General features: G+C 47.7%; 1 protein-coding gene across 3 annotated transcripts; it reads left to right on the top strand.

Moving 5' to 3' along the window:
• The first annotated feature begins 4,426 nt into the window (after positions 1-4,426).
• LOC125447935 (uncharacterized) lies at positions 4,427-14,239 on the top strand. 3 transcript variants are annotated; one of them, XM_048522738.2, is made up of 7 exons: positions 4,427-6,161; positions 6,573-6,680; positions 8,643-8,804; positions 8,974-9,184; positions 10,061-10,176; positions 12,810-12,926; positions 13,862-14,239. In XM_048522738.2, the coding sequence occupies exons 2-6, from the start codon at positions 6,588-6,590 to the stop codon at positions 12,900-12,902; spliced, it is 675 nt and encodes a 224-aa protein (XP_048378695.1). In that variant the 5' UTR covers positions 4,427-6,161; positions 6,573-6,587; the 3' UTR covers positions 12,903-12,926; positions 13,862-14,239. The 3 variants fall into 3 exon arrangements, 2 of the variants coding, with proteins under 2 accessions (XP_048378695.1, XP_048378696.1); XM_048522739.2 differs by lacking the exons at positions 4,427-6,161; positions 6,573-6,680 and adding an exon at positions 6,698-8,156; XR_007246629.2 differs by lacking the exons at positions 4,427-6,161; positions 6,573-6,680 and having other exon boundaries at positions 6,698-8,804; positions 8,974-9,146.

Below are 14,239 nucleotides of genomic sequence, written 5' to 3'. Positions count from 1 at the left end.
TTTTGTGGATTAATCTCTGCTGCTCAGCCAAGGTTAATGTGAAGGCTACAGGTTTCCTGAATCTCCGACCTGGACTGTTTGAGACTCTCTACGTTAGCCGTTATAAAGTAATTGCTTCCTTTCATTTGGAAGGGAAATGTGCGTTCACTTGGGCTTTTCCACTGCTGTCACTGAGGAATCAGAGCAGCTAATTTCACACAGCAAGATCTCACAGACAACAGCGCAATTGTTCCCAGATAATCTGCACCCAGCCTTTAATTCCCCTATCCTCCCAATCATCCCTGGGAGATGGATCCTGTACCCCAGGCGACTGGGATCTTTCTTTCTGTGCCTTTGCCAGGAATGCTGCCCTGCAAGAGGTGCCTTACTCCTAAACTATTTTGCTGGCTGGACTGGCATTGCTGAAGCATTCGAACTTCCAGGGTGGGTCTTGGGACGCAGGGCTGGTCAGACATGTCTGTTTGGACTATTCCCTCAGCTCTGGCAGCTCACCGTGGTACGGGGTCCACGTTCCTGAGCATGGACTTATCATGGTGTAATTGGAACATGTGCCTCTGACGGTTTGGGTTTTCTCAAATACCCCGAGCTCTGAGTTTCATTCTCCGAAATGGATCCAGTCAATCTTTCCTGAGGAAAGACTCACTGGTTACAGGCTCAATAAGAATAACAGTTAGAAAAACACAAAGTGGGAGCAGGCCATTCTCTTCCCTAAATCTGTGCTGCCATTCAATAAGATCACGGCTAATCTTTGACCTTCATTCACTTTTCTGCTTGATGCCTTTTCTTTTGTGACCCACGTTCTCTCCATTTCGACGTACTCTGCGACCACGCACACAGCTATGCTTTGAGAATTCTGAAAGCTCCTGTTTAATTGGTGGGATTTCTCTTCATCTCCATCTAACTGACTCAATGTTCTGAGACCCTACCTCCATATAGTTTGTCTGTGTCTCTGTGTGGTTCATTGCAACAAGCTTCGGCGAGGGAGATCTGTCTCGAAGATTGTCTCACATTTTTCTAAACTGCAGCCAGCACAGGCCTGTATACTCGGCCTTTCATCACACTACCTCCCCCACGCCCCAACTTGCTCCCAGGGAGGGGACTGGCTAAACTTGCCCTAAATTTTTCACAGTAATAGTTCCTACCTGGGCTCCTCAGTTGGAGCCCAGTGCCTCCTAGTGGCTGGGCATTGCCAGCAGCAGGTGCCATAGTCAGGCCCCTACCAGCCTCTGCTGGCATTTTGTGGCACTGCAGGGCACTTTTCCCTTTCCCACTTGTGGCATGTGAGTGTCACTGACTGAGCCCAGCATTTATTGCTCCATCCCTAGTTGCCCCCTCGAGGAGCTGGGGTGTGAGCTGCCTTCTTGAACCGCTGCAGCCCATGTTCTGTGCATTGACTCTCACTGCCCTTATGGAGGGAATTTTGCAATTTTTTTTTACCAAAAAATGAAATGAAGGAATCGTGATCCTCGTGCCATGCATGTCTACCATCACCATGGCACCCTGAGTCCCAGTGTGATCAATGCAGCGGGTTTTTGAAGTTGGGCTCCTGTTACAGGAGAAGCTTGTGCTCTGGCCCTGATGTTGGAGTCTGATCTCTAATGTCTACACAGATACCAAGTCCAGAGGGTTCGCTGTTAGCTTCCTGAATGAGAGGGCCTGAAGGTGTTTGTATCTGCTTCCATCATGTTACCTTCATCTGCTCTTTCCACCCTCCCCACTCTGACCGTAATATCAGCAATGTTGGAAAGTCGGCCATGGTAGCCGCTCCCATAAGGCTCATTGCTGGTGAGTAGGTTGGGAGAGGAGGAGCAGGGCCAACACAGTGAGAACTGAAGCACGACATGGATTATTTCACCTGATGTAGGAGCAGCGCTCTGAAAGCTGGTGATTCCAAATAAGTCTGTGACTTCTGACTTCACCCACTGCTTGTGAGAGTCAGAATGAGCATAGGGCAAGTTTCAGTCCTCTCTCTCTCTCTCTCTCTCTCTCTCTCTCTCTCTCTCTTCCCCCCCCCCCCCAATGCACACTCACAGATAGATGTGCATTCACACACTGTTTTCACACACTCTGACACTCACATCAACCATCTAGTTGGGTACACTGGCGGTCCCATACTCACTTTTCTCACTCATGCACACACACTGAGGCTCTCTTACACACTCATTATTGCACTCTCTCTCTCTCTCTCTCTCTCTCTCTCTCTCTTTCCCTGTCCCTCCATAGTCACACACTATCTCTCTCTCTCTCTCTTCAGACTTTATTCCCCCATCCCTGGATTTTTTTTTTCCTCATTCTGGCCCTCAGATGCTCCCTTAAAACCTTGACAGTGGTCATGGTAGTAATTCTCACTTTGATGGAGGTGAGTTTTGTATCTTGCCGTCCCACCCTCCGTGCAGTCTGGGTACAAACATTCAGCAAAAAGGAAATTCCAGCAATGCAGCAAATGCTTTGCAGATCATTCAGCGTCTGGGATGCGAGTTGAGACACCTGTAATGATAGGGATTCAGTGTCATGCTGTAAGTAATTACAGAGCTGAGTTAAAGAGACTGAATGTTTGGATGATTAATGTATTTGTGCCAAGTTACCAGAGCCCATTGTCTGCTGCTGGATGGTGTAATCAGCTGAGATTAGCTCCATTGCCTTTCAAAGCAGGTTTCACATTCCACACGGTTCTGTAAACTGAGCTGTTTGCTGTATTGGGAGTGAAAATGGTGAGATCACAGCACAACCTGACTGGCACCTGTACAGAAGATGAAGAATGCACAGCAAGCTCCACAAGCCAGCTTCATGCCTGTATGCTTCAGTGTTGTTGCATTGTGTCTCGAGCTTAATACGCCTGTGAGAGCATGTAACCTGAGGGTCTCATAATCTCAGACCCTATCTTATCTCAGACCACACAAAGCATAACATTCTATCGGATGTTGGTCACTCTCTAACTTGTGGTTCACCAGATCAGTAGTTGCTCAAGGAATGTCATGTACAATAGAGCTCTAATGAATGTTGGAGCCTTCAATATCATGATGTCCACAGCCAGATTCTGATGCTGTAAGTGAGAACATGAGCATTGCTGCCTCAGATATGACCATATGTTGGAAGCAAGTGCACATCAAAGGTGACTGACAAACATTGATTGCTTCCCTGAGTGTTTGTATAATCAAGCCCAGACTTTGAGCTTCAAATACTGATTCTGCGATCTAATCCATTGTTCCCTGAAGGTGACAACGCAGGTCAATAGGGTGGTCAGGAAGGCATACGACATGCTTTCCTTCATTGGGCAGGGTATTGAGTACAAGAGTTGGTAGGTCATGTTGCAGTTGTATAAGACTTTGGTTTGGCCACATTTAGAGTACTGTGTACAGTTCTGGTCACCACATTACCAAAAAGATGTGGATGCTTTGGAGAGGGTGCAGAGGAGGTTCACCAGGATGTTGCCTGGTATGGAGGGTGCTTGCTATGAAGAGAGGTTGAGTAAGATTAGGATTATTTTTATTAGAAAGACGGAGATTGAGGGGGGAACCTGACTGAGGTCTACAAAATCATGAGGGGTATAGACAGGGTGGATAGCAAAAAGCTTTTTCCCAGAGTGGGGGACTCAATTACTAGAGGTCATGAGTTCAAAGTGAGAGGAGGAAAGTTTAAGGGAGATATGCGTGGAAAGTTCTTTACACAAAGGGTGGTGGGTGCCTGGAATGCGTTGCCAGCGGAGGTGGTAGACGCAGACACGTTAGCGTCTTTTAAGATATATCTGGACAGGTACATGGATGGTCAGGGAGCAAATGGACACAGACCGTTAGAAAATAGATGACAGGTTAGACAGAGGAACTCGATTGATGCAGGCTTGGAGGGCCGAAGGGCCTGTTCCTGTGCTGTAGGTTTCTTTGTTTCTTTGTTCTTTGTTCTAACACTCTGGTCTGGAAGTTTCACACTAACGCCCCTTACACTGGGGTATCTTATTTCCTAAATTCTCTGAACTAAATACTTTCTTGAGGAGAAATGATATCACACATCCAACTTCAGCCAGGATTCCTGTAAATAGAAAACAAAAACGTACCAAACATTGGGTATTTCCCCCAACCAAAGAAAATCCAATCCTGATCTTTCCAGCTGAAAACACACTGATGGTGTTATATTGTCCTCTGGTAAAGCTCTCCTAATGAAAACACATTCCCATTCACACACCAGGAACTCTCCATCTTAAGTAAGCTGCATCTCTACAACTTTGAGATAGCAGGAACTGCAGATGCTGGAGTCAGAGATAACACAGCGTGGAGCTGGAGGAACACAGCAGGCCAGACAACAAAAGAGGAACAGGAAAGTTGATGTTTTGTGTCGGGACCCTTCTTCAGGACTTCACCAGTCCTGATGAAGGGTCTGGACCCGAAACATCGAATCTCCTGCTCCTTTGATGCTGCCTGACCCATTGTGTTCCTCCAGCTCCATGCTATATTAACTCTAAAACTTTGACGATTTCAAAATAAGTAGTTAGCACTGCTGCCTCACGGCATTAGGAACCCGGGGTCAATTCCAGCTTTGAGTGACTGGGCAGAGTTTCGTGGTCTCCCTGTATATGCGTGGGGTCCCTCTGCGTGCTCTGGTTTCCCCCCCACCGTCCATATTCCAAACATGTGCAGTATAGGGTTGATTGGTCATGGAGAATTGTCCTGTAGTGCCCAGGGATGTGCAGGCTGGGTGGGTTAGCTGTGGGAAACTCAGGGTTACAGGGATTGGGTGGGATTCTCCAGAGGGTTAGTGCAGACACAATGAGCTGAATGGCCTCCTTCTGCACTGGAGGGATTCAATAATTCCTTCCCCATATACACACAGACCAGGACCCACCTGCCATGATCTGACTTTCTCACTCAGTTAGTCTCAATCCCCCTCATGACTCACATTCTAGTTGAGTTCTGGTATCGATTGAGATAGGGACTGGTTCCCAGTCTAATCCTTACAGTAACTCACTGGTCACAAACTGAGAATGATCATTTAATCCTACTCTCTGCTTTCTCTGTCTGTCTGTCTCTCTCTCTCTCTCTCTCTCTCTCTCTCTCTCTCTCTCTCTCTCTCTCTCTCTCTCTCTCTCTCTCTCTGCTATCACCAGGATATCACTCAGTATCTCTTTTCTCAGTTTCCCCATCTCTTCCTTCACATCTTCATTCGGCCTTTTCTTGTATTTTGTTTTCTTTCTCTCTGTCTAACTCTGTTTAATCTTTTCTCTTTCTAGCTTTCTGGAGCAATCTCTCCTTGCTTGCGTTTTTACTCTGACTGCTTCTCTCTCATAGACGTGCCATGCCCTGTGTTACTGTTTCTCTCAGTCCCTCGTATCTTCATCATTCTGGTTTTTGTCAGTCCTGACCCCTTTCTCTCTCTGTCCTATACCTACACGTTCTCCCTCACCCTGTCCATCCCTGAAGTTCAACCTCTTTTGAATTCCCTGGCTGTGCAAGAAGCAATGATTGTGTGACCAGCTCAAGAGGGTGTGTTTCTCATCCAGCAGCAGATGCAGTGGGTGTGACCCTGCCTTCTCAAAGAATCCCAGTCAGCCCGGAGGAATTTACAGTCTCCAGTTTGTGGTGTCTCCAGGACGGAGCGTTTGACAGGAGCTGTACATATCGACAGCCTGCTGCCTGCTGTTTGGATTTTTTTGGAGGAGGGCTGTTGGGTGGGAGAATCCTGGAGGGACCATGTCGACCTTAAGCCTGATGGATCTCTAGAGCGGATCAGAGGGAAGTGATCTGTCAGAGACTTTAGTTCACTGCCAAGTCTCAGTTAGAAGAGTTTGGAGTGGAGCTCAGGCTCCAGACAGTACCTGCCAGTCTGTGGTAGATCCCCAGGATCCCATGGCCACTTGTGACCAGTTGGAGCTGGAGATGGGCCGAGACTCAGAGGGGTATGTCCAGAACAGCCCCCTGCCCCCTCTGGAGTCAGTCCATCCGAGCCTGCAGCGAGTCCTGCAGAGAACGTTATCACGGAAACTGGGAGAGGCACATCGACCCTGGGAGCCTGCACCTGGCCGAGCCAGCCACCGACACTCACTCCTCTTACTGCGGCCCTTGGCCCAGTCACAACCTGCACTGTCCAGCGGCGGTAAGGGGGCAGTGCCAGGCTCTCATTACCCCCTTCAGAGGACCCTAGGCACCAACAGCATCAATCGTCACCTCCAGGTAAGTGGCACAGGTAAGAAAGTTAAAAGATGGAGGGGGCACCGACCTAGCAGTAGATGGCTGGGCTTAGCAGGTGATGGGGAGGTGCAGTTCTTGGTGTGAATATAGAGCGGGCATCCAAATTTGGGAGCACTTGAATTGACGGAAGGTGAGGGGCTGAGCAGGCGAGGGTCACAGCGAATGGGATATTACTTTGGGCAGTCCCAAGTGGCGAGTTCAGAATCAATGTGGTCACAGAAGCCAGAAGTAATTGAGCTGAGAAAGTTGAGCTGGACCAGATCTCAGCCAGGGCAGGGAGAACAACAATATTCCACCACTAGGTGAGAGAAAGGATTTCTATCTAACCCCTGGCCTGACACTTGCACACCGTAAAAAACCAACTCCAATCTCCCCCCTTTGTAATTCCTCAAGGTCAGAACCTGAACCATGATGAACTCTTGTAGAGTGGATGACAGAAACATACATTTCCGGAGCACCATCAGTGGGTCCCCAATGTCTCGGAAGGATCTCAGAACTGAGGTATTTTTGAGTGGAATCCCTAATACAGGAAATAGAGAGGCCGGTTGATGCACAGCAAGAACCCAGAAAGAGCGGTGTGGAATTGAACACATCATCGGTCTTTTTTGTGACATGTTGACTGAGGCATAAATGTTTGGCCCAGCATTTTTCACTTACTCTTCTTCCAAGTTGTGCCAAAGAGAAAGTGTGGAGAGCCCTGAAACCAAACACTGTCTGAGAGTGATGCCCTGCTCAAACCAGCTTCATACCATTTCAATCATGGATTGCTGGAATTCTGCCTAATCCAACTCCCTCAAACACCGTGCAATGATTCCTCCATAAGGAATTCCGTAAGGCTGTGGAATGTTATCTGATCTCAACTTGAATGGTTCACATTCCAGAGAAGCTTCCTCAACCCAGGAGAAATCTCAGGAATTTCACATGGCATCTTGTCTAACAGAGTGTGTCCCACAGCACTCTGTGTTAACCCGTCATCAGTCCATTGCAGTTTGGTACGTCACAGTGTGTGCAGGGGCCAGTATCTTGGTAGATCAGTGCTGTACGTCAGTGTTTGTGTCTCTAACACATTCATTCTGGAGACACGAGGAGGCCAACAGTTACTCCCCTTCAATCACTCAGTGTTGCTGACCTGTCTTTTTTAACTTCAGCCCAGTGCCTTCCTCAGCCATTTCAGTGGCAGGATAAGGGTTCTGAGGAAGGATCACCAGACTCGAAACATTAACTCTGACTTTTTTTGTCTTCACAGATGCTGCCGGACCTGCTGAGCTTTTCCAGAAACTTTGTTTTTTTTTCCTGATTTACAGCATCCTCAGTTCTTTTGGTTTTTATTTGGCAGGATAAGAGTCATTGCTATGGCTCTGGCCTCACATATAGATCAGATGGGGCAAGTGATGATTGAATAGCAGTCGAGTGTTTTCTTGTTTTGCACACGGTGGGTGATTTAACTCCGTGAAGGCTGGTATCCCATCACCAAGTTACCTTTTATTCACATGTGCATTGTCCATGACACAGCTAGTTCAGAACCAACTCCTAGAGTGAGCAGAATCCCTGACATTGCTGCTTCTGTCAGTCAGCCAAGGCTCCCTGATTGGCCCAGATTAACAGCTCCAGTGAGGGAACTCAGATTCTATGAGGTCGGCCTGACTGACCTTGTTCCAGTCCCTTCAGGCAGCAGTGTCTGGGGAATCACTCCTGGTGCATTAGGGACAGACTGAAACAGTGATCATCGAGTTTGGAGATGCGTGTTTGTAATACCTGTCTTTGTGAATAAGCTGTCTAAGTATGTAATGATGAAGCTCCAGCTCCATCCTCCACTGCCTGGCTTTTTTGGATCTGTGCAGGAAAAGCTGCAGACACTAGGAATGTAGGCAGGTTTAGACAACAATCTGATTGCTTCATGGTCAGCAATGGAAGCATTAAAGACCCCAACTCTTTCTGGATCATTCCACTGGACTCTTTAGACAGTAACAATAGCAGGTAGAATGACCTGATGCAAGGTTAAATTGTAGGAAGCTATGTGACAATATGTGTGACTGTGAGTGAGTGAATCCTCCATTTCCTGTAGTTGTTTGTCACCCAGTGTCTTTGGACCGTGTGTGAAATGCTGGGAGTATTTTGTTCCTGTCACTGCCTACACTCTCAGTTTTACCTGATGTTTTCTAACTGGGAATCGATATTGAGGCTTGGAAAACAACAGGTTTATCTGGGAATGCAAGTTGAGTAATTTTGTTAGCTGGAGCTCGCTGCAGACAGGCTCGTGACTATCTATTTGGATTTGTAATCTCTCTCGCTCTCTCTGTCTCTCACACTCACTCTCTCTGCCTCTCACTTTCTCTTTCTATGTCTCCTTTTCTCTTTCTCTCTCTCTGTCTCTCATGCTCTCTCCCTGTGTCCCTCTGTCTCTCTCTCTCTCTCATTCACACACTGTCTCTCTCTCCCTCACTCACTCTCTCTGTCTCTTAGGCCAGAGGGGAAGGAGCAGCCTCAAAGGTTCCTAGCAACAAGTATCTGGAGCAGGTATGTCGTCTGCTGGATAAAATCGCAGATCTTCAAGAAAGGAACTCACTGCTGAAAGAAGACAAACTACAAATGGAAGAGAAGCTGAAGCAGAAAGAGAAGCAATTGGTAAGATAGATAGGAGTGCTCAGCACCCACTGGCCAGGAGAGAGGCAGCGGGAGGGCACAAGGACTGTCCGAGAAAACTAGCATTGCTTTCAAGCTTCAGTTCAATGCTGTATGTGATGTGTTTGCATTTAGTACAGTCTGTGTGTTGTTTTCTCTTTTTGCCATCTAGGAGCTCCTTCAACATTACTGTAGCTGTGGTTCAACAGCAGTGTTCCTACAATGGGCAGGACAGCCTGGGCATGGGGAGACTCAACCGCTCACCCACAGCTTCAATGCTCAATACCAGCTCCCTGACTCACTGCAGCATCCTGGGCATAATCAACACTCCTCCTTACAGAAGAGGTGGGCATCAGACTCGGGCACACTGTGGCCAGGCAATGGTGAGAGGTGAATGTGTGATTATCCAATAATGCGAACCCTCCTCCTCGCATACTTTGCCAAGATTCGGAGGGAGGTTACAGGGATTGGAGGCTGAGAAACCATGTTGGTTGGGGGGGTGTTTGGCTGAGATAGAGGGGTTTGAGAGTATGGGAGACAAGGTGGGCAGGTGGAGTGGGGCTGAGGGGAGAGGAAGGCATTAATTGCCAGAAAAGCATGACTGAAAATTCAAAACTATCAGTCATACCTCAATGCTAAATACCTACAGCCTCATCCCCAACCTCATACGAGCCATCCTTACACTCCACATAATACCAATGCAATATAGAGAGCGACTCCCTGTCAGAGGGTCAGTACTGAGGGAGTGCCGCACTGTCAGAGGGTCAGTACTGAGGGAGAGCCGCACTGTCGGAGGGTCAGTGCTGAGGGAGTGTAACACTGTCAGAGGGTCAGTACTGAGGGAGTGCCGCACTATCGGAGGGTCAGTGCTGAGGGAGTGCCGCACTGTCAGAGGGTCAGTACTGAGGGAGTGCCGCACTATCGGAGGGTCAGTGCTGAGGGAGTGCCGCACTGTCAGAGGGTCAGTACTGAGGGAGTACCGCACTATCGGAGGGTCAGTGCTGAGGGTGTGCCACGCTGTCGGAGCGTCAGTACTGAGGGAGCGCCGCACTGTCGGAGGGTCAGTGCTGAGGGAGTGTCGCACTGTCGGAGGGTCAGTGCTGAGGGTGTGCCACGCTGTCGGAGCGTCAGTACTGAGGGAGCGCCGCACTGTCGGAGGGTCAGTGCTGAGGGAGTGTAACACTGTCGGAGGGTCAGTAAAAGCTAAAGTATGTTTTCTCTCCAATCGCTCTTTGCTGACATGATGTCTGCCTTCGCAGGGAGCAGTGAGTTTCCCCTGACTGAGTATGACTCCTGTCTTTCTGAGAATAAGGAGCATCTGACCAGTAATATTCATCACGGGATGCAGATGCACAACACTGCTCAAGATACCACGGTATTGTATCCATAACTCATATTAATTCCTCCACTGTTTGCCAGTTTATTGCATACATTGTGACCATTCCACCCATCGTGCTCATGCTGCTATCTCTTCCCACCACTTCAGTGGATCATTTTACAAAGTGGCTTTTTAGGTCCTTATCTTCAGTTTAATAGATGTTCCAGTGTCTCTCATGTTATCTAGTTGTCACGACCCCTTTTCTACCTGAACATTGACCTGTGCAAAAGTATCCTTGCACGAATTCTCCCCATTTACTTGCTGTTTGGCATTGACCTTCTCTTCTGTGGGATCTTGTTTTCCCCTGTCCTCTCTTTCTGAATGTTGACCTCTTCTGTGAACTCTCTCCCTTGAGTTGTACAGTATCTCTGCTGATGTTCATTCCCTTCCTGATTTTCTGATGCTACTGTATTCCCCCCTTTTCCAATTTTGAACTATCCCTTCACCAAAACACTGGCCTGAACTGGTGTACTGTGACACTTCAGTGCTGAAATGCTTGTGCTGGAATTCAATCATTTTCTGTTCAGTCCTCATGTCTAGAATCCACAGTTCTGTTTGCCATTCCTGATGCCAGAGCTGAACAATCTGTGTTTAAATTAGATTAGATTCCCAACAGTGTGGAAACAGGCCCTTCGGCCCAAAAGTTCACACCGCCCCTTGGATCATCCCACCCAGACCCAACCCCCATAACCCACAAACCCCTGAACACTACAGGCAATTTAGCATGGCCGATCCACCTAGCCTGCACATCTTTGGACTGTGGGAGGAAACCGGAGCACCCGGAGGAAACCCACGCAGACACGGGGAGAATGTGCAAACTCCACACAGACAGTTACCTGAGGCTGGAATCGAACTTGGGTCCCTGGCGCTGTGAGGCTGCAGTGCTAACCACTGAGCCACCGTGCCTCCCTGTTCCTGTTCCTCTCTATTCTCTGTTCCTATCTCTCCATTTCAAGTGCTGTCCCTTTAACTGTCCATTTCTTAAGAGGCAGAGATTTCACGTCTGGACTGGACTGGACTGGACTGGACTCATCCACCTCCTGCTTACCCGATCCTCTCTGATTACCCGATCCTCCCTGTTTACCCGATCCTCTCTGATTACCCGATCCTCCCTGTTTACCTGATCATCCTTGATTACCCGATCCTCCCTGATTATCCGATCCTCTCTGTTTACCCGATCCTCCCTGTTTACCTGATCCTCCCTGATTACCTGATCCTCCCTGATTACATGATCCTCCCTGTTTACCCGATCTTCCCTGTTTCCCCGATCCTCCCCATTTACCCAATCATCCCTGATTACCCGATCCTCTCTGATTACCCGATCATCTCCGATTACCCGATCCTCCCTGTTTACACAATCTTCCCCGTTTACCCGATCCTCCCCATTTACCCGATCCTCTCTGTTTACCCGATCCTCCCTGATTACCTGATCTTCCCTGATTACCTGATCTTCCCTGATTACCCGATCTTCCCTGATTACCCGATCCTCCCTGTTTCCCCGATCCTCCCTGTTTCCCCGATCCTCCCCATTTACCCGATCCTCTCTGTTTACCTGATCCTCCCTGTTTACACGATCCTCCCTGTTTACCTGATCTTCCCTGATTACCCGATCCTCCCTGTTTCCCCGATCCTCCCCATTTACCCGATCCTCTCTGTTTACCCGATCCTCTCTGTTTACCCGATCTTCCCTGATTACCCGATCTTCCCTGATTACCCGATCTTCCCTGATTATCCGATCCTCTCTGTTTACCCGATCCTCTCTGTTTACCCGATCCTCCCTGATTACCCGATCTTCCCTGATTACCCGATCTTCCCTGATTATCCGATCCTCTCTGTTTACCCGATCCTCCCTGATTACACGATCCTCTCTGTTTACACGATCCTCCCTGTTTACACGATCCTCCCTGTTTACCTGATCCTCCCTGATTACCCGATCCTCCCTGTTTACTCGATCCTCCCTGTTTACCGGATCCTCCTGTTTACCGGATCCTCCCTGTTTGCCTGATCCTCCCTGATTACACGATCCTCTCTGTTTACACGATCCTCCCTGTTTACCTGATCCTCCCTGATTACCCGATCCTCCCTGTTTACCCGATCCTCCCTGTTTGCCTTAAGGGGGCAGTTCCAGGCCACTCAGCCGTTCCACTCCATTTTGCCTTTCTCTCAGATCATTGGCTGATCGTTCCTGTCTGTCAATGACAAAGTGCCAAATCAATTCTGTTCAGCTAATGGACGTGGCCATAACACTGATCACTGTATACTATCTCTCTCTGTACACTTTGAGACATTATGCATTTTGCCAGCACGTTGGAATTATCATCTCTCCAAACTGTTCATTGGGAATCAGTGACTGGGGGCTGAGAGAACTCCACATGGGCCTTTATTTACTCTGGAAAGTACTTGACACTGATCCAACTCTCTCAGAGCGAACAGAACCTCTGACACTCCTGTTCTTATCTGTCAGCCAGGGCTCCCTGACTAGGACTGTAAACCTGGCCCAATCAGGGAACTCCAATTCTACCAGTACCGCCTGACTGACCTTGTTGCAGTCACTCCAGGGGCCACCTGCCTGCACTGAGTTACACCAAGGGGTACTTCTTGTTCGCTAGATGTTCACTTGTTTGTTTCAGACTCCTCAGGCTGGCTGGGGTCGAATGAGGGAAATACTGAATCGCCTGAAGGATATGTCCAGGACAAGAAGGACTTTTGTGACCAGGTTTTAAAGGCTCTAGGGATCAGAAGCACGGGTAAGAAATGAGGAAATCAGACAGTACAGCCCCAGAGAATTTCCATTGCTTGACAGACAAGTCACTGCCAAAGCTCTCAGACTGAATCTCAGCAGGGTCCAATTCCATAGTCAGGAGCTACTGGACCAAAAGGAAGAATTTTCAAACACTTGCATAAGGGAACTGAAGATGATAATAATTTGCAGAAAGGGAATGAAGCTCCAGGCTGGAGTGTGGAACGCACAGAAACAGTGTCAATGATCCACTCTGAGTTGGCAGTCAAGTGAACAGTCCCAGTTGTGCGAAGCAGTTTCTCTCCTGATTCTCCAGCAGCAGATGCACGCAAAAATACCTCAGTTCTGAGATCCTTCCGAGACATTGGGGATCCACTGATGGTGCTCCAGAAATGTATGTTTCTGTCATCCACCCAATAAGAGTTCATCATGGTTCAGGTTCTGACCTTGAGGAATTGCAAAGGGGGGAGATTGGAGTTGGTTTTCTACGGTGTGCAAGTGTCAGGCCAGGGGTTAGATAGAAATCGTTTCTCTCACCCAGGGATTGGAGTTTAAAAACAGAAAAGGTTTGATACAAGTGCCAGGGGAGTTGGTGAGACCACACCTAGAGTATTGTATACAGTTTTAGTCCTTGTATTTCAGGAAAGATGTACCAGTTTTGGAGGCTGTTCGAAAGGTGAAAGAATGAAATTGAAAGCTGGTAAGCAGGAGTTGACTTATAGAGAGCGGCTAAACAGGTTAGACCTTCCATCATTAAAGTTTATAAAAATGAGAACTGATTCCACTGAAACAGAAACAATGTTGAACAGCTGTTTCTAGTATTGGTGTTCAGGGGACATGGTAGATATTCAGTTGAAAATGTCAGAGCAGTGAATGTTTAGAATGTTCTTGCTTTAGAAAGTGATATCTCTCCCATCTTTATCTGTCCATGTGGAAAAATAGACAGAAACACCAAGAAATTTAAAAGAAGAATTTCTACCAGAAAAGAACAAAGTCCACCAATCAGCTATGGAAATGAAGAACTGCCATCATTTCACAGATAATAGCGTGTTTCATCATTGCTGAAATGCGAGATAATTTAACTCGCTCTTGTGATCTGGACTTTTCACCTCGGAATTTTGTTCGCACTCTATTTTTATCAGCCATAATAGCTGTGTCAAACTGTCTGTATTTTGTCATGAATGTTTGTGTTTGTATTTTTGTACATTTGGGATTTTTGTGCAGTGTTGTTTTAGTCACATAGTCGTAGATTAGTAATCATTTTCTCTCTCATTTATTGAAGCTGTGTGTGTTCACAATAAATAGGTATCTTCTGTGAAA

The sequence above is a fragment of the Stegostoma tigrinum genome, chromosome 40, assembly GCF_030684315.1.
Source record: "Stegostoma tigrinum isolate sSteTig4 chromosome 40, sSteTig4.hap1, whole genome shotgun sequence".
In the NCBI taxonomy this organism is placed as follows: Eukaryota; Metazoa; Chordata; class Chondrichthyes; order Orectolobiformes; family Stegostomatidae; genus Stegostoma; species Stegostoma tigrinum.
Note: the sequence above shows the minus strand (reverse complement) of the source record. Positions and strands in the feature narration are given on the sequence as shown.